This window comes from Lissotriton helveticus, chromosome 5_1 (genome assembly GCF_964261635.1).
Source record: "Lissotriton helveticus chromosome 5_1, aLisHel1.1, whole genome shotgun sequence".
NCBI lineage: Eukaryota > Metazoa > Chordata > Amphibia > Caudata > Salamandridae > Lissotriton > Lissotriton helveticus.
The window spans coordinates 257,988,015-258,013,090 of NC_136065.1; the positions used below are offsets into that span (position 1 = coordinate 257,988,015).

At 44.8% G+C, this 25,076-nt stretch overlaps 1 protein-coding gene across 1 annotated transcript in view; it reads left to right on the top strand.

Moving 5' to 3' along the window:
• The window catches only part of LOC144752438 (uncharacterized), a 408,565-nt gene that overhangs the window by 172,449 nt on the left and 211,040 nt on the right, over positions 1-25,076 (top strand). The window contains exons 23-30 of the mRNA XM_078640369.1: positions 904-951; positions 1,767-1,832; positions 4,733-4,798; positions 6,046-6,093; positions 10,706-10,771; positions 13,663-13,728; positions 21,506-21,553; positions 22,367-22,432. Coding sequence (XP_078496495.1) covers positions 904-951; positions 1,767-1,832; positions 4,733-4,798; positions 6,046-6,093; positions 10,706-10,771; positions 13,663-13,728; positions 21,506-21,553; positions 22,367-22,432 — 474 coding nt within the window. The remainder of the gene's footprint in view (positions 1-903; positions 952-1,766; positions 1,833-4,732; positions 4,799-6,045; positions 6,094-10,705; positions 10,772-13,662; positions 13,729-21,505; positions 21,554-22,366; positions 22,433-25,076) is intronic.

Here is a 25,076-nt window from a genome sequence, read left to right on the forward strand (position 1 = left end):
TCCTACAGTGCAGTCCAACCCTGAGAAAAGGTTCCATCTGTCAAATCTCATGTTTCATCTTTTTCTACATGTGGCCTTTCAAATATATTGTCATCCTCTGAGCTGCTGTTTTATGATTTGTGGATATGTATTCTCGTTCAATAAACTCAGTTTCAGGTTATTTTGTCTCAGGAAAACCGGAGACTTTCATATTCACGAACTCATTAAGTGGAATGAATTATTATTGGTGTTCAGTGCTCATACCTACACCTTTTGGAGAGTCACAAAAATAGGTAGAAGTACCATGAATTACTAAAAGGATTCCCACACATTGGGGCAGATTTACAAGCCCCTTTGCGCCACTTTTGCGTCACTTTTCCCATGTTAAAAGTGACGCAAAAGTGGCGCAAGGGGCTTGTAAATCTGCCCCATTGTATTTAAGGTATTAACACAATTTGTAGGTTAGACTGGTGTGCACAAAACAGAAATAGTGTTTCCACAGGTCTTTATGACGTTTGCATGAGTAGTGTGTCAACGTAAAAATGTACAAGACATGAGTGTATTCTACTGGAACATTTTAAGGTGACTAAATGAATGATCAAAGTATGTAATGATTACTGTATGGACAAAAATATATAATATAAATCCATTAAAAAAAATGTGGAATTAGCTCAAGCTTTTGTTGTTGATAAAAGAATGAGATTTTACATGTTGCAATGATGTATTACTTTGTCATAAATGCAGTCTTAGCCCCATTCATCACACTTAACACTACTTTTACGTGGATCTGGCCTTATCTAAATAAAGGTGCCACTGCAGTCATGTGTTTTATAGAGACTATGATTGCACTTGTGAAATCTGTACATTAATTTTCATAGTTTGTCATTCATAACAATTCTTTCTGACTTTTTCTGTTGCCTTTAGAGTCTGCCTCCTAGTGCAGTGGATGGTGAACAGGGCACAAAGGACACAGTAAGTAGTTTTATTCTCGAATATATACTGCTCTTATGATAACAGTCTAAAACTTTTCCCAATTCTTTGAAACTAAATGGCATCAGCTTAGACTTCCTAAAAGTAGAATTAATTGATAGAATTGTTCATATTGTTAAGTATCCCCAGTTAAAAAGCGATTCAATGTAATTCATGCTCATTTTTTTCCTCTTCGCAACCTAAAAGAAGCTCACTGATTTAGCTCTTAATTCCAAATCTCTCATTCTCTATCTCTTCGCTTGTCTATTTTATCATTGCGTCCTTTTCTAGAAATCTAATATTTTCAACAATGATTTATATACTGTAGTATACAAAAAAGTGATGGCTAGAACGCTTGAACTAATTTCAGCTATTGTTAATTACTTGGGCTGAGTCTCAGTCAATCGTTATTTTGCAAATCACTGGGTTTAATGTGAATTAGCATGGTGGAAAAAAGAATGATGGGTTGGAATGCTACACCAAGCGACTGCCAGTGGTTAGACTAATTGCAATCATTCCTTCCATCATATTTTATGTTATGTATATACTGTTACAATTTTGAGACTACTCATACACCTATCCATTTCCCGTCACCCAAATGTATTTCTTGTGGAATGGTGTTCCCATAGCTCTATTTCTTAAAATTATTTTCTGACTTGCATTTATGACTCCATCCCAAATGTAAGGAGGTAAGGGACATTAGAAACCCAGTGACCACATTAGATAAACTTCAATGATTGGTGAAATCCAAATGCCAAATTACCACATACATAATTTTAGTTTGTTGAAAATGTTAGTTCTTTTTTTGTTTCTTCCAGGTACCTACAACAAATGTTGCTGACCAGAAGCTGGATCAGACAATTGCGGAAAAACCACTTGAAGAGGTTAGTATAATCAGTCTGTTGATATATGTTTGTGAAAAACTCAAGAATATCCTGTTTGGTACCGATTTTGATCATGCTTACCATGCTTAGAGGACTAGAGATACCCTTTGTCCATTATCAATGAGAGACGAGGGCCTGGTTCCAAGGTTACATTTTCCACACTAGCGACCATCTTTGTTTTGCTGAGGCACACATTTCAGAGTCATTTAAAACTAAAGTCTTGTGCTCAGACTGTGGTACTTAGTATGATCTGTTCCCGGCTATTCCCTTCACATGCTCACCCCTCTGTTCACTGATTTAGGCAGCCATTATTAATTATTATTTCTTTGCTCCTTTAGTCAAGTCCACTCGTCAGACATGAAGTACCATCTCTCCAAGGTCCTTATTCGTCTTTTCCATAATGCAGCCTTTTAAACACATTCGCTTCCTCATATATATAAATCATCCCTGCCATTTATCTGTGATTCTTGAAAATGTATTTGCTGTTGCATAAAACCAGTTTAAAATATTTTGCCATAGTATATTTACAATTGTACATTATGGGTAATGAGTTTATAGTGCTGTTCATTTTGTTTACTGTGCCTCCTAAAATTCCTATAGAAATTCATGAAAGTGACCTGCACAACCACAAATTTGTAACAGAATGCCCACCCAAGGTATCCAAGGTATTAACATATTCATAGTTTAGAATGGGGAGTTCCGTGGAGAGGGTGTGTTTCTGCAACTTTCTCTGACATTTAAAAGTGTTTAATTTCGGGTCACCCTGAAAGGCACATCCACTAAAGAGCACTCGCTCTTCTCATTCCTGCGTCCAGTGTGGTACCACAGGACCCATTTTTGAGATTATACTTCCTTCTCGCAGAACTCAGTCATTGTCCTGCGAACCTGCAGCCTAGTCAGGTGTGTTCCACTGGGGAGGTCATCCGCTGACCTGCCTCAATCACTTACCTGACGCTAGGCGAAGGGGTCTGAATACCACCCTCCGCAGGGTGCTGGAAGGTGGTGGGTAGGCATGCCTGGAATGCTGGAACCCAGAGCTGTGTGCTGTGGAGTGTGGCCGGGGCAGGCCTGCAATAACCATTCGGGCCACTGGAGCTGCCTCTATGCGATATCCTGCAGGCTACAAGCCTACTACCTGGGACCTGATTAGGCCTAGCAGCAGTGAGATTTTGGGCATCTGTCATAGGGGTTGGAGTGGCAGAGCAAGGGGAGAGGCTGCCCATCCTGGTTTGGGTGCTGCTGTGGCTACCGCAGTCTTGTGGATGCAGTTGTGATGCACAGGGGCTGCTGAGGCATGCTGACTCACTGCAAGGTATGCGGACCACTGTGTGATTAGGGACAGATGCCTGCCTCAACACAGGGGACTTGGATCGAGTCAACTGTCCCGTGGCACTGCGGGCTGTACCCACGCTTACAGGTGAGCCATCCCTGCTATTTTGCCAGAGTGAAACCTGAGGCTAGTATATTTATGAGCACTCATTATAGGGAATGAGTTAATAGTGGTGTTTTCTATTCATACCATGAATTTTAAAATTTGCTTTGGGATTCATATGAAATGAGTGACAGTACCACAAATTCAGATATTAACAAAGTCATAGCTCAGAATGGGGAGTTCCATGCAGAAAGAGAATTCCCACAAGTTTTGCTGACATTTCAAAGTTCGAACCTTCCATGTAAACATGTACAAGACATAAGTGATTTAAGTATGAGTAACCTAAATGGGCCACCCGGTGAATTACGGCATAATATATCTAAAAACCCTCATTATCAAACATTCTACAATGCCAACTGATGATGATTGTTAGAGATGTAGGAGGGTGCTAATAGAACTTTTTTTAATTTGCACGTGATGCCTTTGGTAAGGGCGTCGACATGAGCGGCAGAACTATACTATGATTTCTGCTTGACCTAAACCAGATAATAAAAATTAATTTTCAGAAACAATGTAGAATTAGCATTAACTGTTGTTGGTGATAAAATGATTATCTTCCATATTATGTAATGCTGTATTATTGGTTCACAAATGTAGTATAATACCCTTACAGCATGTCCAACACTGCTTTTATATGTGTCTGCCCTTGTGGACATAAGGACACCACTGCACTGGATTTGGTCAGAGAGACTAAAAATGCACCTGAGAAAACTTTCAATAATTACCATAGTTTGTCTTTCATGGAGAACTCTTTCAGACTATCTCTTTTACCATTAAAGTCGGCCTCCAACTGTAGTGGATAGGGAAAAGGCCACGAGGGGCATAGTAAGCAGATACTTCTCTAATAGTTATACTGGTTTTATACTAAAATCTAACATTGTTCCCAGTTCAGTGTAGATTAAGTGACTCAGAGAGGATTTATTAAAAACTGAGTACAATTGCATGGCTGTTAACCTTGTTACATATTGCTACTCTAAAGGCCGTTCACTGTCATTCATGCATATTTCATCCCCCTAACTCCCCTTTACTCTTAACTCCTTTACCTCTATATACCATACTTCACCCCTTCACGTAACCCCTAATTCACCACTTTTGCGCTTCATCCCCAGTTGGTATATAATAGTATTGTATACTTTTTCCAGGTTGTCATGAGCTTTCCATGACGTCTGCTATTTAGAAAAAATGATTGAATACCAAGACAAGTCTTGGTGTTCTCATACAGTTATCCATTTCCCATCAGTGGAATTATATTTTTGCAATGGTATTGACATACCTCCATTTCTTAAAATTATTGTTTGGCCTTCACTCATGTCTCTGTCACCAATGAAAAAAGGTCAAAGGCATCAGACAACCAGTATTCATCACAGATCAATTTTGATGGATTTGTGAAAGTAAAGTGGATATAAGGAGCACACCTAATTGAGTCTTGTTGTAAATGTTAAGAGTATTTCTTTTTTGTTTCCTCCAGCCACCACCTCCTGATATTACCATCCAGAGGCCGGATCAAGAAACTGAGGACACATCAATTAAACAGGTTAGCATACTCAGCCTGTTGAAATGCATTTGTGCAAATCTTAAAGATATCATGTTTGGCACTGAGGCACTGGTGCTTATCACACAAAGAGAGAGGTAGAGACACATTTTGACCATCATCTACCACAGACAAGGACCTAGTTCCATGGGTTCCTTTGTTAAATTCTTTATTGTATGGACCTTCTTGGCTTTGCTGATGCACACAATTCAGAGCACTTAGAGACCTTTGCCTTGAGCATTGGTTTTGGTACACAATAAATATTTTCCCAGACTATTCCCTTTGTCTTACCTATTTACATCTCAATGCTGTGGTGTGGTCAGTCTTTATCCACTGTTTCACTACTGCTCCTACAGTGCAGTCCAACCCTGGGAAAAGGTTCCATCTGTCAAATCTCATGTTTCATCTTTTTCTACATGTGGCCTTTCAAATACATTGTCATCCTCTGAGCTGCTGTTTTATGATTTGTGGATATATATTCTCGTTCAATAAACTCAGATTCAGGTTATTTTGTCTCAGAAAAACCGGAGACTTTCATATTCACGTACTCATTAAGTGGAATGAATTATTATTGGTGTTCAGTGCTCATACCTACACCTTTTGGAGAGTCACAAAAATAGGTAACAGTACCATGAATTACTAATAGGATTTCCAAACATTGGGGCAGATTTACAAGCCCCTTGTGCCACTTTTGCGTCACTTTTTCCATGTTAAAAGTGACGCAAAAGTGGCGCAAGCGGCTTGTAAATCTGCTCCATTGTATTTAAGGTATTAACACAATTTGTAGTTTAGACTGGTGTGCACAAAACAGAAATAGTGTTTCCACAGGTTTTTATGACATTTGTATGAGTAGTGTGTCAACGTAAACATTTACAAGACATGAGTGTATTCTACTGGAACATTTTAAGGTGACTAAATGAATGATCAAAGTATGTAATGATTACTGTATGGACAAAAATATATAATATAAATCCATTCAAAAAAATGTGGAATTAGCTCAAGCTTTTGTTGTTGATAAAAGAATGAGATTTTACATGTTGCAATGATATATTACTTTATCATAAATGCAGTCTTAGCCCCTTTCATCACACTTAACACTACTTTTACGTGGATCTGGCCTTATCTAAATAAAGGTGCCACTGCAGTCATGTGTTTTATAGAGACTATGATTGCACTTGTGAAATCTGTACATTAATTTTCATAGTTTGTCATTCATAACAATTTTTTCTGACTTTTTCTGTTGCCTTTAGAGTCTGCCTCCTAGTGCAGTGGATGGTGAAAAGGGCACAAAGGACACAGTAAGTAGTTTTATTCTCGAATATATACTGCTCTTATGATAACAGTCTAAAACATTTCCCAATTCTTTGAAACTAAATGGCATCAGCTTAGACTTCCTAAAAGTAGAATTAATTGATAGAATTGTTCATATTCTTAAGTATCTCCAGTTAAAAAGCGATTAAATGTAATTCATGCTCATTTTCTTCCTCTTCGCAACCTAAAAGAAGCTCACTGATTTAGCTCTTAATTCCAAATCTCTCAATCTCTATCTCTTCACTTGTCTATTTTATCATTGGGTCCTTTTCTAGAAATCTAATATTTTCAAAAATGATTTATATACTGTAGTAAAGAGCTGACGCCCAGCTCTCTGTTGATCCTGTACTCCTGAGGCACAGCCGGGAGCTTTGATTGTGTAAATACTGTTTTTAAACTTTGTGTGTTAATTGATCTAAGAATTTGCGCACTTCTCCCTCACCTGTTAGTCTGTTCTGGGCACCTATTCCTACTTTACAACACCCGTGCAGCCGATCTCAACGCTGCCACGGGACAGGGAACCGCCATTATCACCATCAGCGAGCGAGCCTGCCACCAGGCCACGCCCCTCTAATTTAGGCCACGCCCATACCGACTACTTAAAGAGCTGACGCCCAGCTCTCTGTTGATCCTGTACTCCTGAGGCACAGCCGGGAGCTTTGATTGTGTAAATACTGTTTTTAAACTTTGTGTGTTAATTGATCTAAGAATTTGCGCACTTCTCCCTCACCTGTTAGTCTGTTCTGGGCACCTATTCCTACTTTACAACACCCGTGCAGCCGATCTCAACGCTGCCACGGGACAGGGAACCGCCATTATCGCCATCAGCGAGCGAGCCTGCCGCCAGGCCACGCCCACTTGCCAGGCCACGCCCCTTCCCTTGTATAAAACATGTGCAGCACTCGTACGCGCAGCGGACGGGCGCAGCGGGCGCGCCGTCAGCGCGCCAAAGGCAAGCCCGTCTGGGCCCGTCCGGGCCCGAACGGTCCCAGGCCCAGCCACTATGCCCCTGTCTCTCAAGACACAGCCAGCATATACACGTGATATGCTCATGGCTCTGAACCCCCGTAAACATCCTTTCTGTAGTTACACCCACTTGGGCGATAACCCTTTTATGGGTTGCAGTCTCTGCAATCCGTCATGCACAGAAACTGAACGTGGCGGCCTACAGCTGGGCCTACTTAATTGCAGGTCGCTTGTTAAACACGCCCATGAAATAAATCTCTTGATCTCGGACCATGCCATGGATATTCTGTTTCTCACCGAAACATGGCTCACCCCCAACAACGGCCACGACATGGTCAACGCACTCCCTCCGGGCTACCAAATCCGCTCTCTGAACAGACCATGCGGCAGAGGAGGGGGCCTAGCCATAATACTTAAAGATTCCCTCACTTGCAGAATCTCGGATGGCAACATCAAAGACTGCGAAAGCTGTCACTTTAATATCCAAATTTCACCTGAAATTTCCTTGTCAGGACTGCTTGTATACCGCCCCCCCGGACAAATCGCCGAGTTCCCGAGCAAGCTAATTGACCATATTACCCTTGAGGCCATGACCTCCTCTAACTACCTGTTATTAGGGGATCTAAACCTTCACTTCCTGGACCCTGCCGACACGCCTGCAGCTGAACTACTGCTGGATATCTCATCCATTGGTCTCTGCTTAAAGAACTCACATGCTACCCACAATAAAGGACAGTTGTTAGATCCAATCTTTACAAACATTCCAGGCCTCAAGACAAGCGCGCACCTTCCCCTCCCCTGGACGGACCACTTCCTGGTCCTGTTCGAATGGCACATCAATATCCCTCCACCCCAACTGCCCAAAACCAGAACTCTCACTAGGCGCTGGCACAAGCTGGTCCCTGAAGAATGGGCAGCCAGACTCAGGGAAAATACCCCCATCCCCACTCAAAACCCCATTACGGCCGACACTGAATTCAATACATGGCTCACACAATCATTGGATGGCCTTGTACCGAGATCCAGCTCCCTTAAACGCACTAAAAGAGTGAACCCCTCTCCCTGGTACACTCCTGAATTGAATCTCCTTCGCAGGGAGTGCAAGAGAAATGAACGCGCATGGAGGAAAGACATGACAGCAGACAAGAAAGTCAGGTTTCGGGCCTCCATAAAAACTTACAAACTTGCGCTCCATAAAATCAAAAGTACATTCTACGAAGATAGAATTAAAAACTCATCCTGTTCCGCCAAGGAAACCTTTGCCATTCTTAAAGAACTCCTGCATCCCCCAGAACCCCCTGTGAAACCTCTGGACCCCACAGCCGCGGAAAATAAATGCACGAAACTGGCTACCTTTTTCGACGATAAAATTCAAAAAATCCTCGCATCCCTCCCAACCTGTGATGCTGGTTGCATAGAAGTAGACCCCCCCCACCATTCCTCCGGCCACAGCCCTCCCACTGACGTCCCCATACCTCTTCTTGACACCTTTGGCCCAGTATCCACGGAAGAGGTAGCCGTGACGCTGGCCACAATCAAGAGTGGCTCTCCCAGTGATCCGGTGCCGCTACGCTTTCCTGAAAAAGGTAGCCCCCACCATCATTCCTCCTCTCACGTCTCTCATCAATGCTTCCCTTACACAGGGAGTAGTCCCTCGCAGCTGGAAAGGAGCGGTGGTCAAGGGTCTTTTGAAGAAATCCTCACTGGACCCCCAGGACCTAGCCAACTACAGACCAATCTCCCTCCTCCCAGGAAACAGCAAAATTACGGAGAAGCTAGTGAATAAAAAATTATCTTTTTTCCTAGAAAGCAACAACCTCCTAAAAAACTCCCAGACTGGCTTCCGCCCAGGCCAGGGCACTGACACCGCCCTCCTGGCGGCAGTGGAAGAGGCCAGAAGCATTTTGGATGCAGGAGGATCAGTGGCAGTGATCCTCCTGGACCTCAGTGCGGCCTTCGACACTGTCAATCACCAGGTTTTAATCCAGCGGCTGAGAGACATCGGAGTTAGGGATATGGCCCTGAAGTGGCTCTCGTCATTCCTAAATGACCGCTCCTTCCGAGTCTGGGAGAACGACAGCCACTCCCCCGCGATCCCCCTCCGTTGTGGAGTTCCGCAGGGCTCATCTCTCAGCCCGACGTTATTTAACGTTTATATGTCTCCACTGGAGGATCTGGTCACCCCGTTCGGTGTGTCAATTGTTAATTACGCAGACGACACCCAGCTGGTAGTGACCCTTTCACACCCCCATCAAGATCCCTCCGACCTCCACAGCTCTCTTACCGAAATCCACAGCTGGATGAACACCTCAGCCCTAAAACTCAACGGGTCCAAGACCGAACTCCTGCTACTTGGACAAAAAGGGCCCTCCTTGCCGCCTAACATCTGGCCCGACTGCTTGGGTGACCCCCCTGCCCCTAAGGAGGAGGTTAAGAGCCTAGGCGTTTGGCTCGAGAAAGATCTGAGCTTCAGAACGCAGGCCAAAAAGACGGCAGGAACATGCTTCGGACTTCTCAGGGCCTGCAGGAAGGTCCTCCCTCTGCTTCCGGTCACCTCACGTAAACTTTTGATCCAAGGTCTTATCCTAGTGAGGTTGGATTACAGCAACGCAATCTACATGGGCGCCCCGGAAGCTACTTTCAACACTCTGCAGAAAATCCAAAACGCTGCGGCCCGACTACTCACTCACACCCCGGCCAGATCCTCAGCAAAGCCAGCATTGAAGCTGCTTCACTGGCTCCCAGTCAGAGAGAGGGTTGTCTTCAAGGCCATCTGTCTGGCCCATAAACTACTTCATCACAAAGGTCCACCTATTCTCAATAAATTCATCACTCCCTACATAGCCACCAGAGCACTTCGGTCAAACCAAGAGAACCTCATTGTTGTTCACAGAGTAAAAAAAGCACGGTCGGGAGGCCGCCGCTTCTCGGTACACACCGCCAAACGATGGAATAGCCTCCCCGGAGACTAAGGACCGAACCGAACCTCCTGCAGTTCAGGAAGGCTCTGAAAACTTTTCTCTTCCCTTGATCTTCCTCCCCTTCTGTGATGTCCCCTCCTGACCACAGGTTCTAGCGCCGGGATGCTCCAGGGTTACTGCGCGCTTTACAAAAACCTTAAATAAAATAATAATAAAAATAAGTATACAAAAAAGTGATGGCTAGAACGCTTGAACTAATTTCAGCTATTGTTAATTACTCGGGCTGAGTCTCAGTCAATCGTTATTTTGCAAATCACTGGGTTTAATGTGAATTAGCATGGTGGAAAAAAGAATGATGGGTTGGAATGCTACACCAAGCGACTGCCAGTGGTTAGACTAATTGCAATCATTCCTTCCATCATATTTTATGTTATGTATATACTGTTACAATTTTGAGACTACTCATACACCTATCCATTTCCCGTCACCCAAATGTATTTCTTGTGGAATGGTGTTCCCATAGCTCTATTTCTTAAAATTATTTTCTGATTTGCATTTATGACTCCATCCCAAATGTAAGAAGGTAAGGGACATTAGAAACCCAGTGACCACATTTGATAAACTTCAATGATTTGTGAAATCCAAATGCCAAATTACCCCACACATAATTTTATTTTGTTGTAAATGTTAGTTCTTTTTTTGTTTCTTCCAGGTACCTACAACAAATGTTACTGACCAGAAGCTGGATCAGACAATTGAGGAAAAACCACTTGAAGAGGTTAGTATAATCAGTCTGTCGATATATGTTTGTGAAAAAACTCAAGAATATCCTGTTTGGTACCGATTTTGATCATGCTTACCATGCTTAGAGAACTAGAGATACCCTTTGTCCATTATCAATGAGAGACGAGGGCCTGGTTCCAAGGTTACATTTTCCACACTCACGACCATCTTTGTTTTGCTGAGGCACACATTTCAGAGTCATTTAAGACTAAAGTCTTGTGCTCAGACTGTGGTACTTAGTATGATCTGTTCCCGGCTATTCCCTTCACATGCTCACCCCTCTATTCACTGATTTAGGCAGAAATTATTAATTATTTAATTCTTTGCTTCTTTAGTCAAGTCCACTCCTCAGACATGAAGTACCATCTCTCCAAGGTCCTTTTTCGTCTTTTCCATGATGCAGCCTTTTAAACACATTCGCTTCCTCATATATATAAAACATCCCTGCCATTTATCTGTGATTCTTGAATATGTATTTGCTGTTGCATAAACCCAGTTTAAAATATTTTGCCATAGTATATTTACAATTGTACATTATGGGTAATGAGTTTATAGTGCTGTTCATTTTGTTTACTGTTACACCTATAGAAATTCATGAAAGTGACCTGCACAACCACAAATTTGTAACAGAATGCCCACCCAAGGTATCCAAGGTATTAACATATTCATAGTTTAGAATGGGGAGTTCCATGGAGAGGGTGTGTTTCTGCAACTTTCTCTGACATTTAAAAGTGTTTAATTTCGGGTCACCCTGAAAGGCACATCCACTAAAGAGCACTCACTCTTCTCATTCCTGCGTCCAGTGTGGTACCACAGGACCCATTTTGGAGATTATACTTCCTTCTCGCAGAACTCAGTCATTGTCCTGCGAACCTGCAGCCTAGTCAGGTGTGTTCCACTGGGGAGGTCATCCGCTGACCTGCCTCAATCACTTACCTGACGCTAGGCGACGGGGTCTGAATACCACCCTCCGCAGGGTGCTGGAAGGTGATGGGTAGGCATGCCTGGAATGCTGGAACCCAGAGCTGTGTGCTGTGGAGTATGGCTGGGGCAGGCCTGCAATAACCATTCGGGCCACTCGAGCTGCCTCCATTCGATATCCTGCAGGCTACAGGCCTACTACCTGGGACCTGATTAGGCCTAGCAGCAGTGAGATTTTGGGCGTCTGTCATAGGGGTTGGAGTGGCAGAGCAAGGGGAGAGGCTGCCCATCCTGGTTTGGGTGCTGCTGTGGCTACCGCAGTCTTGTGGATGCAGCTGTGATGCACAGGGGCTGCTGAGGCATGCTGACTCGCTGCAAGGTATGCGGAACACTGTGTGATTAGGGACAGACGCCTGCCTCAACACAGGGGACTTGGATCGAGTCAACTGTACCGTGGCACTGCGGGCTGTATCCGCGCTTACAGGTAAGCCATCCCTGCTATTTTGCCACAGTGAAATCTGAGGCTAGTATATTTATGAGCACTCATTATAGGGAATGAGTTAATAGTGGTGTTTACTATTCATACCATGAATTTTTAAATTCACTTTGGGATTCATATGAAATGAGTTACAGTACCACAAATTCAGATATTAACACAGTCATAACTCAGAATGGGGAGTTCCATGCAGAAAGAGAATTCCCACAAGTTTTTCTGACATTTCAAAGTTCGAACGTTCCATGTAAACATGTACAAGACATAAGTGATTTCAGTTTGAGTAACCTAAATGGGCCACCCGGTGAATTACGGCATAATATATCTAAAAACCCTCATCATCAAACATTTTATAATGCCAACTGAGGATGATTGTTAGAGATGTAGGAGGGTGCAAATAGAACTTTTTTTTATTTGCACTTGATGCCTTTGGTAACGGCGTCGACATGAGCGGCAGAACTATACTATGATTTCTGCTTGACCTAAACAAGATAATAAAAATTAATTTTCAGAAACAATGTAGAATTAGCATTAACTGTTGTTGGTGATAAAATGATTATCTTCCATATTATGTAATGCTGTATTATTGGTTCACAAATGTAGTATAATACCCTTACAGCATGTCCAACACTGCTTTTATATGGGTCTGCCCTTGTGGACATAAGGACACCACTGCACTTGATTTGGTCAGAGAGACTAAAAATGCACCTGAGAAAACTTACATTAATTACCATAGTTTGTCTTTCATGGAGAACTCTTTCTGACTATCTCTTTTACCATTAAAGTCGACCTCCAACTGTAGTGGATAGGGAAAAGGCCATGAGGAGCATAGTAAGCAGATACTTCTCTAATAGTTATACTGGTTTTATACTAAAATCTAACATTGTTCCCAGTTCAGTGTAGATTAAGTGGCTCAGAGAGGATTTATTAAAAACTGAGTACAATTGCATGGCTGTTCACCTTGTTACATATTGCTACTCTAAAGGCCATTCACTGTCATTCATGCATATTCATCCCCCTAACTCCCCTTTACTCTTAACTCCTTTACCTCTATATACCATACTTCACCCCTTCACGTAACCCCTGATTCACCACTTTTGCGCTTTATCCCCAGTTGGTATATAATAGTATTGTATACTTTTTCCAGGTTGTCATGAGCTTTCCATGACATCTGCTATTTTCAAAAATGATTGTATACCAAGACAAGTCTTGGTGTTCTCATACAGTTATCCATTTCCCATCAGTGGAATTACATTTTTGCAATGGTATTGACATACCTCCATTTCTTAAAATTATTGTTTGGCCTTCACTCATGTCTCTGTCACCAATAAAAAAAGGTCAAAGGCATCAGACAACCAGTATTCATCACAGATCAATTTTGATGGATTTGTGAAAGTAAAGTGGATATAAGGAGCACACCTAATTTAGTCTTGTTGTAAATGTTAAGAGTATTTCTTTTTTGTTTCCTCCAGCCACCACCTCCTGATATTGCCATCCAGAGGCCGGATCAAGACACTGAGGACACATCAATTAAACAGGTTAGCATACTCAGCCTGTTGAAATGCATTTGTGCAAATCTTAAAGATATCATGTTCGGCACTGAGGTACTGGTGCTTATCACGCAAAGAGAGAGGTAGGGACACATTTTGACCATCATCTACCACAGACAAGGACCTGGTTCTGTAGTAGGGGATCTCTGTGTATAGTCATAATCTAGTGAATAGTCCCGCCCATATGCGTGGACCCCGGAGCAATCAAAAATAATCTCTTAGATTGTCGAAAAATGCAGAAATGCACAGACACTTAAGAGAGAATTTAAAGACAGATAATGCAGCCTAAAAAGGCTACACTGCCCAGTACTTCAACTAGAAATTCCACCAATAAAATCCACAAAACAGCAAAGCCTGTACAGACTTCCCTTGCTTAAACAGCAAAAACCCTCTGGAATGATAGAGAGGAGGACCTGGACAGACAAGCCCCATAGGCTGCCATTATGTGTCTCAGAACAGGATACTGTGCCTTTAAGAGAACTTTCCAGAACTTCACAGTATCCCAGAATGCACTGCAGGTCCCAATTACTTTCAGTTCTTTTTTCCGGCTCCTGCAAGCAGGACCCTGGAGCATTGAGCTCTCCCTCTTCAAGGGTTTATTGGTGTTTTTTCACTGTAAAATCGATTTAAGTACTTTCTAAGTACTTTTGGGCTTTTCTTCTTGGTTTTTTGCACTCTTTTGATGTCAAATATGCCTTCATTATTTGACAAATGCCCGGAGTGCTCCAGGAAGATGGCTAAGTCAGACCCTCATGAGGTGTGTATCCTCTGCCTGCCCTCTTCCCATGTTCCAGAGGAGTGTGAGATCTGCAAAGGCTTCTCTGGCAGGACCCTGAAAGACAGAATGAAGATCAGACTTCAGGGCCTCGAGGAAAGAAGGCTGAAGGCGCAAGGTGGGTCTGGAGGGGCTTCATCTGCCCATGCTGAGGACTCTGGGGGGCTCCCCAGGGGCAGGAAGTCCAGCAAACGTCCCCAGTCTCCGTCTGGGTCGGTAGCACTGACCACGACGTCGAGAGGGAGGTCCACGGCCGGTTCTCAGTCTCCCCAGGGCTCTGGGTCGAGAAAACGTCGCCCGTCGACGTCGAGGGACTTGCACAGGCCGTCGTCGAACCCAGTGACGGTTTCATCGTCGTCATCTTCGGCGTCGACGTCGAGTGATCGGCGTCGACGGGCCCGGCGTCGGCGCTCGCCGTCGACGAACAGGACTTTGTCGTCGTTGAGGGGATCCTCGTCGTCGAGACCGCCGTCGAAGCGGAAGAGGTCGCCGTCGAGGCAGAAGAGATCGCCAGCGAGACGTAAGAGTTCGCCGTCGAGGCGGTCGAGGTCGCCGTCGAGGCGGACGAGGTCGCCGTCGAGGCGGTCGAGGTCGCCGTCGAGGCGCAAGAGATCGCCGTCGAGACATAAAGGATCGTCGTCGAGATGGTCGGGATCGACGTCGAGGCATAGAAGCCGTTCGACGCCGAAGCATGGAAGACGGTCGACACCGAAGGGGCGCTCGACGTCGAGGGACCTACGTTCGACGCCTGAACACCATTCTTCGACGTCGAGGAGTCGTGCAGGCAGGCCTAGGACTGTGGGGGACTCCCCTCAGTCCGGAAAGGATGGCGGGTCACCGGGATCGGTGTACTTGGAGGTGTATACTCCGAAGAAGAAGACTGTTCCGCCTCTTCCTCCGTTGCCAAGAGGTCTACCTCCGAGGGCTCCAACCCCTCCTCCGTTGCCTCCTCTGCCGCCACTTCCAACATGACCTAGGACCCCTGTGCCAGACAAGCCGCCACCGTTTCCACCGAGGTCGGTCTCGTTGCCCAGGCTTCCGACTCCTCCTAAGAAGACTCCTAAGTCTAAGGAACCACCCAAGCCAAGACGTCCGCCCCGGGGAAACCGGCGGAACGTCCCAGGCCTAGAAGATCGAGGTCGCGCGGAGAGACAGATCGAGGAGTAGACACAGGTCCTCCACCAGATCTAGACATCGCCACAGGAGGCATAGGTCCAGGTCCCGTACAGCATCATCTAGGACCCGTTCCTATTCGCCTACTCTATCGGAGTCTCCGGAGACTTGGGTGTCCCCGGTCGACGACATTGGCATGTCCCAGGAGGTTCTCCTGAGAGGGGACGCGAAGTTGGGTATCACGGTGACGGCTCCTACACCTACGACGTCCATGATATTCGAGACGCTTCACAAGAAGCACCTGTCTCGCCCTCTTCTGCCGTTGGTCCCAGAACTGGTCGAACCGGCGGAGGCGTTGTTCCTTACGCCGGCGGTGGTGAAGGCTGCTACCTCAAGACTCCTGAAAAAGTACAGAGCGCCTGTTTCGGGCTAGGCCTTCCTAGGTGTGGACCCAGTGCCCGACTCGGTGATAGTGACGGCGGCCAGGAAGTTGCATTCTACCTCCCCGTCCTCCACAGTGCCACCGGATAAAGAGAGCCGCTGGATTGATTCGGCTGGTAGGAAAGCCTGTGGGACTTCTTCCACCACGATGAAGGCCTCCAGCGATTCGGCTTTGCTGGGGCGGTACAACCGTGCGCTGTGGGACTCCCTGGAACAGTTCGCGGACCTGATACCACGCGACAGGAAGGAGGACTTCATGGAGATTGTCTCGGAAGGGATGCTGGTTTCCAACCAGGCCATCAGTGCCGCTGCGGACATAGCGCTGTAGCCGCACATGGCTACTGCCACGGAGTCAACCAGCGCCGCCATGCTTGGCTCAGGCTTACGTCGCTCAAGCCTGAGGCGCAACAGAGGGTGGCCAATCTGCCGTTTTCCGGTGACACACTCTTCGGGAAACATGCAGACGACGAAATGGCCCGGATGAAGGCCGAGGCTGAAACCCTGACGGCTGTGGGTCTGGAGAAACCTAGGGACAAAAAGCCTTACCGCCAGTTCCAACGGCGATTCGGCTCGCAGGGGAAAGGAAGAGGACAGTCTTCCGGACAACAGCAGCAGCAACAACAGCAGCAGTTCCGGAGACCCTTCCAAAAACGTCAGAGGGGTAGAGATGGACAGCAGTCCTCTACCGCGACCAAAGGTCCGGCCGGGTCTCGCCCCTGAGCGGTTACTTCCCCTTCATCCGTTACCCGCTCCGGTGGGGGGAAGCGTTCAATTTTTTCTGGCAGAGTGGAGAAAAATTACTCAGGACAAGTGGGTGCTGAATATTGTTTGCAATGGATACAGTCTTCGGTTCATCAGCCCTCCTCCATCGATTCCTCCGGTCAGCTCGCAGTATCAGCTGCGCGAGCTCCAGGCGGAGGCCGATATCCTGTTAAGGAAAAGGGCGATAGAAGATGTACCTCTGTCTCAAAGAGGAAGAGGTCTGTACTCCCGGTTCTTTCTGGTCCGCAAGAAGGACAAGAACGAGTTCAGGCCCATTCTGGACTTGCGGCAGGCAAACAAGTGGATTCGCAGAGAAAAGTTTCGCATGCTGTCGTTGCATCAGATTTATCCTCAGCTGCAACAGGGGGACTGGCTGTGCGCCATCGACCTACAGGATGCATACTTCCATGTGCCCATTGCACACAAACACAGGAAGTTCCTGCGATTTCAAGTCGGCACCAATCACTATCAGTACACGGTACTTCCGTTCGGGCTGAAGTCTGCGCCCAGGACGTTCTCGAAGTGCATGAAAGTGGTAGCGGTGCACCTGCGGAAGAACAAGGTGTTTGTCTACCCGTACCTGGACGATTGGTTGATCAAGGCCTCCTCCTTCTCGGAAGCTCAAGCACACTTCCAGAAGACGTGCGTTCTTTTGAACAAGCTGGGGTTGCACATCAACATGTCCAAGTCTGTCCCGACTCCGGTCCAGTGCATCCAGTACTTGGTAGCCTCCATCAATACGCTGTCAGCAAGCGTGTCTCCTTCGGAGGAGCGACGATTATCACTCCTTCGGAAGGCTCAGGCTCTCATGTCCACTCCATCTACGACAGTGAGGACGGTGTCTTCTCTACTGGGATCGATGGCCTCTTGTATCTTCCTGACGCCACATGAGCGGCTGCATATCAGACCGCTGCAGGAGTGCTTGGAAGATCAGTGGGACCAGAGGAGAGGATCTTGGGACGACAAAATACGACTGTCTCTACATGCTCTTCAGTCTCTGAAGTGGTGGTGTTCAGCGGAGAATCTCCTCAGAGGGGTTCCCTTCCACAAGGACATTCCCACACAGACTATCGTGACGGATGCTTCTCTCCAGGGATGGGGAGCGCACTCCGGAGACCTACAGATTCAAGGGACGTGGTCCCCGACGGAGTCCACGTACCACATCAATTTCCTGGAACTCAGAGCTGTTCACTTGGCACTGAAGGCTTTTCACCCGTCCTTCCAGACCAACTCTCTGCTTGTACAGACGGACAATACGACCACGATGTATTACCTCAACAAGCAGGGAGGCTCGAGATCGCGCACTCTGTCGCAGGAGGCGCAGGCGATCTGGCACTGGCTTCTGGCCCGAGGACTGTCGATAACGGCCACTCATCTGCCAGGTGTGCAGAATGTTCAGGCAGACGAGCTGAGCAGACTGATTCAGGAAAACCACGAATGGGTCATAAACGACGAAGTACTGGGAGAAGTCTTCGCAAGGTGGGGAACTCCAGACGTAGATCTGTTCGCCACCGCCGAAAACAGCAAATGCCGAGACTTCGCCTCCAGGTACTACCAGCCAGGGACGCTGGGGAAAGCGTTATGGATCAACTGGTCGAACAGCTTTCTGTACGCTTTTCCACCCATTCCCCTGATCCCGGCGGTTCTCATCAAGCTGTCCCAATCCAGGGCGAAGATGATTCTGATTGCCCCGGAATGGCCCAGACAGTGGTGGTTCACGGACCTGCTTCACCGGTCTCTCCTTCCTCACATGAAGCTGCCGTGCAAGCCGGACCTTCTCACGAAGTTCGGGGGGCGGATGGTGCACCCCAACCTCTCGTCTTTGAGTTTGGCGGCATGGCTCCTGAAATAGTGCAATATGGCCATCTGAATCTCCCAGAGGATTGTATGGACATACTGAAGGAGACTAAGCGACCTTCCACTAGGACTTCTTATGCTTACAAGTGGAAGAGGTTTTGCATCTGGTGCAAGTCTAAGACCTATGACCCTACGACATGCAAGGAGGATGTCATCCTTCCATATCTGCTACATCTGGCGCAGTCTGGCCTTAATGTCCATTCCATTAAGGTTCATCTGGCTGCTTTGACTGCCTACAGGAAATGCCCTTCACAGACTTCCTTCTTCCAGATCCCTGTGATCAAAGATTTTCTGGAAGGCTTGAAGAAAGTATTCCCCCCTGTCAGGCTTCCTTCGCCTTCGTGGGACTTGAATGTGGTGCTGTCCAGGTTGATGAAGGAGCCTTTTGAACCTATTCATAAGGCTTCGTTGCAGCACCTGTCCTGGAAGGCGGCGTTCCTCGTGGCCATTACATCGGCCCGCAGGGTGAGTGAAATTCAGGTGTTGTGTTGCCAAGAACCTTACACTGTATTTCATGCTGCTAAGGTTGTTATGCGTACTCACCCTAAGTTTCTTCCCAAGGTTATTCCTGATTTTCGTATCAACCAGACTATAACTTTACCTACGTTCTTTCAGAATCCTTCATCTCCAGCGTAAAGGTCTTTGCATTCCCTGGATGTTAGGAGGGTGCTGAAATTTTATCTGGATAAAACCAAAGATATTCGTAGGTCAGACCAATTGTTCATCAATTATGGATCAGTCAGGACAGGTCTTGCTACCTCTAAGCAGTCCATCTCGAGGTGGATTGTGTCCTGCATACAATTGTGTTACCAAAAAGCTAATAAGACCTTAGGAGGCAAACCTAAGGCTCATTCCACCAGGGGCAAAGCTGCCACGACAGCTTTGCTTCGTAATGTGCCTATTGCTGAAATCTGCAAGGCGGCCACTTAGAAGTTAGTCCATACCTTTGCTAAGCATTACTGCCTGGACACTGATGCCAGGGCAGACGCTCAGGTTGGGCAGGCTTCGCTGCGAAATCTGTTCGCACAATAGTGGTGTTATTTCTCTTTTCTCCACCGCCGCTTTGGTGTTGGGATGGGCTTGCCATTCTATTCACTAGATTATGACTATACCCAGAGATCCCCTACTACAGAAGGAGTAGTTTCTGTCCTGTAACTCCAGTTCTGTAGTAGGGGTATCTCTGTTATAGTCATAAGCGCCCGCCCTCCTCCCCGGTGGAGAGCGATATTCATGTACGGAATGCTACAGGTCTGGCGTGTTACGCCTTCAAAAAGAACTGAAAGTAATTGGGACCTGCAGTGCATTCTGGGATACTGTGAAGTTCTGGAAAGTTCTCTTAAAGGCACAGTATCCTGTTCTGAGACACATAATGGCAGCCTATGGGGCTTGTCTGTCCAGGTCCTCCTCTCTATCATTCCAGAGGGTTTTTGCTGTTTAAGCAAGGGAAATCTGTACAGGCTTTGCTGTTTTGTGGATTTTATTGGTGGAATTTCTAGTTGAAGTACTGGACAGTGTAGCCTTTTTAGGCTGCATTGTCTGTCTTTAAATTCTCTCTTAAGTGTCTGTGCATTTCTGCATTTTTCGACACTCTAAGAGATTATTTTTGATTGCTCCGGGGTCCACGCACATGGGCGGGACTATTCACTAGATTATGACTATAACAGAGATACCCCTACTACAGAACTGGAGTTAGAGGACAGAAACTACTCCTTCCCTTGGTTCCTTTGTTAAATTCTTTATTGTATGGACCTTCTTGGCTTTCCTGATGCACACAATTCAGAGCACATAGAGACCTTTGCCTTGAGCATTGGTTTTGGTACACAATAAAAATTGTCCCAGACTATTCCCTTTGTCTTACCTATTTACATCTCAATGCTGTGGTGTGGTCAGTCTTTATCCACTGTTTCACTACTGCTCCTACAGTGCAGTCCAACCCTGAGAAAAGGTTCCATCTGTCAAATCTCATGTTTCATCTTTTTCTACATGTGGCCTTTCAAATACATTGTCATCCTCTGAGCTGCTGTTTTATGATTTGTGGATATGTATTCTCGTTCAATAAACTCAGTTTCAGGTTATTTTGTCTCAGAAAAACCGGAGACTTTCATATTCATGTACTCATTAAGTGGAATGAATTATTATTGGTGTTCAGTGCTCATACCTACACCTTTTGGAGAGTCACAAAAATAGGTAACAGTACCATGAATTACTAATAGGATTCCCACACATTGGGGCAGATTTACAAGCCCCTTGCGCCACTTTTGCGTCACTTTTCCCATGATAAAAGTGACGCAAAAGTGGCGCAAGGGGCTTGTAAATCTGCCCCATTGTATTTAAGGTATTAACACAATTTGTAGGTTAGACTGGTGTGCACAAAACAGAAATAGTGTTTCCACAGGTTTTTATGACATTTGCATGAGTAGTGTGTCAACGTAAAAATGTACAAGACATGAGTGTATTCTACTGGAACATTTTAAGGTGACTAAATGAATGATCAAAGTATGTAATGATTACTGTATAGACAAAAATATATCATATAAATCCATTCAAAAAAATGTGGAATTAGCTCAAGCTTTTGTTGTTGATAAAAGAATGAGATGTTACATGTTGCAATGATGTATTACTTTGACAGAAATGCAGTCTTAGCCCCTTTCATCACACTTAACACTACTTTTACGTGGATCTGGCCTTATCTAAATAAAGGTGCCACTGCAGTCATGTGTTTTATAGAGACTATGATTGCACTTGTGAAATCTGTACAATCATTTTCATAGTTTGTCATTCATAACAATTCTTTCTGACTTTTTCTGTTGCCTTTAGAGTCTGCCTCCTAGTGCAGTGGATGGTGAAAAGGGCACAAAGGACACAGTAAGTAGTTTTATTCTCGAATATATACTGCTCTTATGATAACAGTCTAAAACATTTCCCAATTCTTTGAAACAAAATGGCATCAGCTTAGACTTCCTAAAAGTAGAATTAATTGATAAAATTGTTCATATTGTTAAGTATCTCCAGTTAAGAAGCGATTCAATGTAATTCATGCTCATTTTCTTCCTCTTCGCAACCTAAAAGAATCTCACTGATTTAGCTCTTAATTCCAAATCTCTCAATCTCTATCTCTTCACTTGTCTATTTTATCATTGCGTCCTTTTCTAGAAATCGAATATTTTCAACAATGATTTATATACTGTAGTATACAAAAAAGTGATGGCTAGAACGCTTGAACTAATTTCAGCTATTGTTAATTACTCGGGCTGAGTCTCAGTCAATCGTTATTTTGCAAATCACTGGGTTTAATGTGAATTAGCATGGTGGAAAAAAGAATGATGGGTTGGAATGCTACACCAAGCGACTGCCAGTGGTTAGACTAATTGCAATCATTCCTTCCATCATATTTTATGTTATGTATATACTGTTACAATTTTGAGACTACTCATACACCTATCCATTTCCCGTCACCCAAATGTATTTCTTGTGGAATGGTGTTCTCATAGCTCTATTTCTTAAAATTATTTTCTGACTTACATTTATGACTCCATCCCAAATGTAAGGAGGTAAGGGACATTAGAAACCCAGTGACCACATTAGATAAACTTCAATGATTTGTGAAATCCAAATGCCAAATTACCCCACATAATTTTATTTTGTTGTAAATGTTAGTTCTTTTTTTGTTTCTTCCAGGTACCTACAATAAATGTTGCTGACCAGAAGCTGGATCAGACAATTGAGGAAAAACCCCTTGAAGAGGTTAGTATAATCAGTCTGTTGATATATGTTGGTGAAAAACTCAAGAATATCCTGTTTGGTACCGAATTTGATCATGCTTACCATGCTTAGAGGACTAGAGATACCCTTTGTCCATTATCAATGAGAGACGAGGTCCTGGTTCCAAGGTTACATTTTACACACTCACGACCATCTTTGTTTTGCTGAGGCACACATTTCAGAGTCATTTAAGACTAAAGTCTTGTGCTCAGACTGTGGTACTTAGTATAATCTGTTCCCGGCTATTCCCTTCACATGCACACCCCTCTGTTCACTGATTTAGGCAGCCATTATTAATTATTTAATTCTTTGCTCCTTTAGTCAAGTCCACTCCTCAGACATGTAGTACCATCTCTCCAATGTCCTTTTTCGTCTTTTCCATGATGCAGCCTTTTAAACACATTCGCTTCCTCTTATATATAAATCATCCCTGCCATTTATCTGTGATTCTTGAATATGTATTTGCTGTTGCATAAACCCAGTTTAAAATATTTTGCCATAGTATATTTACAATTGTACATTATGGGTAATGAGTTTATAGTGCTGTTCATTTTGTTTACTGTGCCTTCTAAAATTCCTATAGAAATTCATGAAAGTGACCTGCACAACCACAAATTTGTAACAGAATGCCCACCCAAGGTATCCAAGGTATTAACATATTCATAGTTTAGAATGGGGAGTTCCGTGGAGAGGGTGTGTTTCTGCAACTTTCTCTGACATTTAAAAGTGTTTAATTTCGGGTCACCCTGAAAGGCACATCCACTAAAGAGCACTCGCTCTTCTCATTCCTGTGTCCAGTGTGGTACCACAGAACCCATTTTGGAGATTATACTTCCTTCTCGCAGAACTCAGTCATTGTCCTGCGAACCTGCAGCCTAGTCAGGTGTGTTCCACTGCGGAGGTCATCCGCTGACCTGCCTCAATCACCTACCTGACGCTAGGCGACGGGGTCTGAATACCACCCTCCGCAGGGTGCTGGAAGGTGGTGGGTAGGCATGCCTGGAATGCTGGAACCCAGAGCTGTGTGCTGTGGAGTGTGGCTGGGGCAGGCCTGCAATAACCATTCGGGCCACTGGAGCTGCCTCCATTCGATATCCTGCAGGCTACAAGCCTACTACCTGGGACCTGATTAGGCCTAGCAGCAGTGAGATTTTGGGCATCTGTCATAGGGGTTGGAGTGGCAGAGCAAGGGGAGAGGCTGCCCATCCTGGTTTGGGTGCTGCTGTGGCTACCGCAGTCTTGTGGATGCAGCTGTGATGCACAGGGGCTGCTGAGGCATGCTGACTCGCTGCAAGGTATGCGGACCACTGTGTGATTAGGGACAGACGCCTTCCTCAACACAGGGGACTTGGATCGAGTCAACTGTACCGTGGCACTGCGGGCTGTAACCGCGCTTACAGGTGAGCCATCCCTGCTATTTTGCCACAGTGAAATCTGAGGCTAGTATATTTATGAGCACTCATTATAGGGAATGAGTTAATAGTGGTGTTTACTATTCATACCATGAATTTTTAAATTCGCTTTGGGATTCATATGAAATGAGTGACAGTACCACAAATTCAGATATTAACACAGTCATAGCTCAGAATGGGGAGTTCCATGCAGAAAGAGAATTCCCACAAGTTTTGCTGACATTTCAAAGTTCAAACGTTCCATGTAAACATGTACAAGACATAAGTGATTTCAGTTTGAGTAACCTAAATGGGCCACCCGGTGAATTACGGCATAATATATCTAAACACCCTCATCATCAAACATTCTACTATGCCAACTGATGATGATTGTTAGAGATGTAGGAGGGTGCAAATAGAACTTTTTTTTATTTGCATGTGATGCCTTTTGGTAAGGGCGTCGACATGAGCGGCATAACTATACTATGATTTCTGCTTGACCTAAACAAGATAATAAAAATTAATTTTCAGAAACAATGGAGAATTAGCATTAACTGTTGTTGGTGATAAAATGATTATCTTCCATATTATGTAACGCTGTATTATTGGTTCACAAATGTAGTACCCTTACAGCATGTCCAACACTGCTTTTATATGGGTCTGCCCTTGTGGACATAAGGACACCACTGCACTTGATTTGGTCAAAGAGACTAAAAATGCACCTGAGAAAACTTTCAATAATTACCATAGTTTGTCTTTCATGGAGAACTCTTTCTGACTATCTCTTTTACCATTAAAGTCGACCTCCAACTGTAGTGGATAGGGAAAAGGCCATGAGGGGCATAGTAAGCAGATACTTCTCTAATAGTTATACTGGTTTTATACTAAAATCTAACATTGTTCCCAGTTCAGTGTAGATTAAGTGGCTCAGAGAGGATTTATTAAAAACTGAGTACAATTGCATGGCTGTTCACCTTGTTACATATTGCTACTCTAAAGGCCATTCACTGTCATTCATGCATATTTCATCCCCCTAACTCCCCTTTACTCTTAACTCCTTTACCTCTATATACCATACTTCACCCCTTCACGTAACCCCTGATTCACCACTTTTGCGTTTTATCCCCAGTTGGTATATAATAGTATTGTATACTTTTTCCAGGTTGTCATGAGCTTTCCATGACATCTGCTATTTTAAAAAATTATTTTATACGAAGACAAGTCTTGGTGTTCTC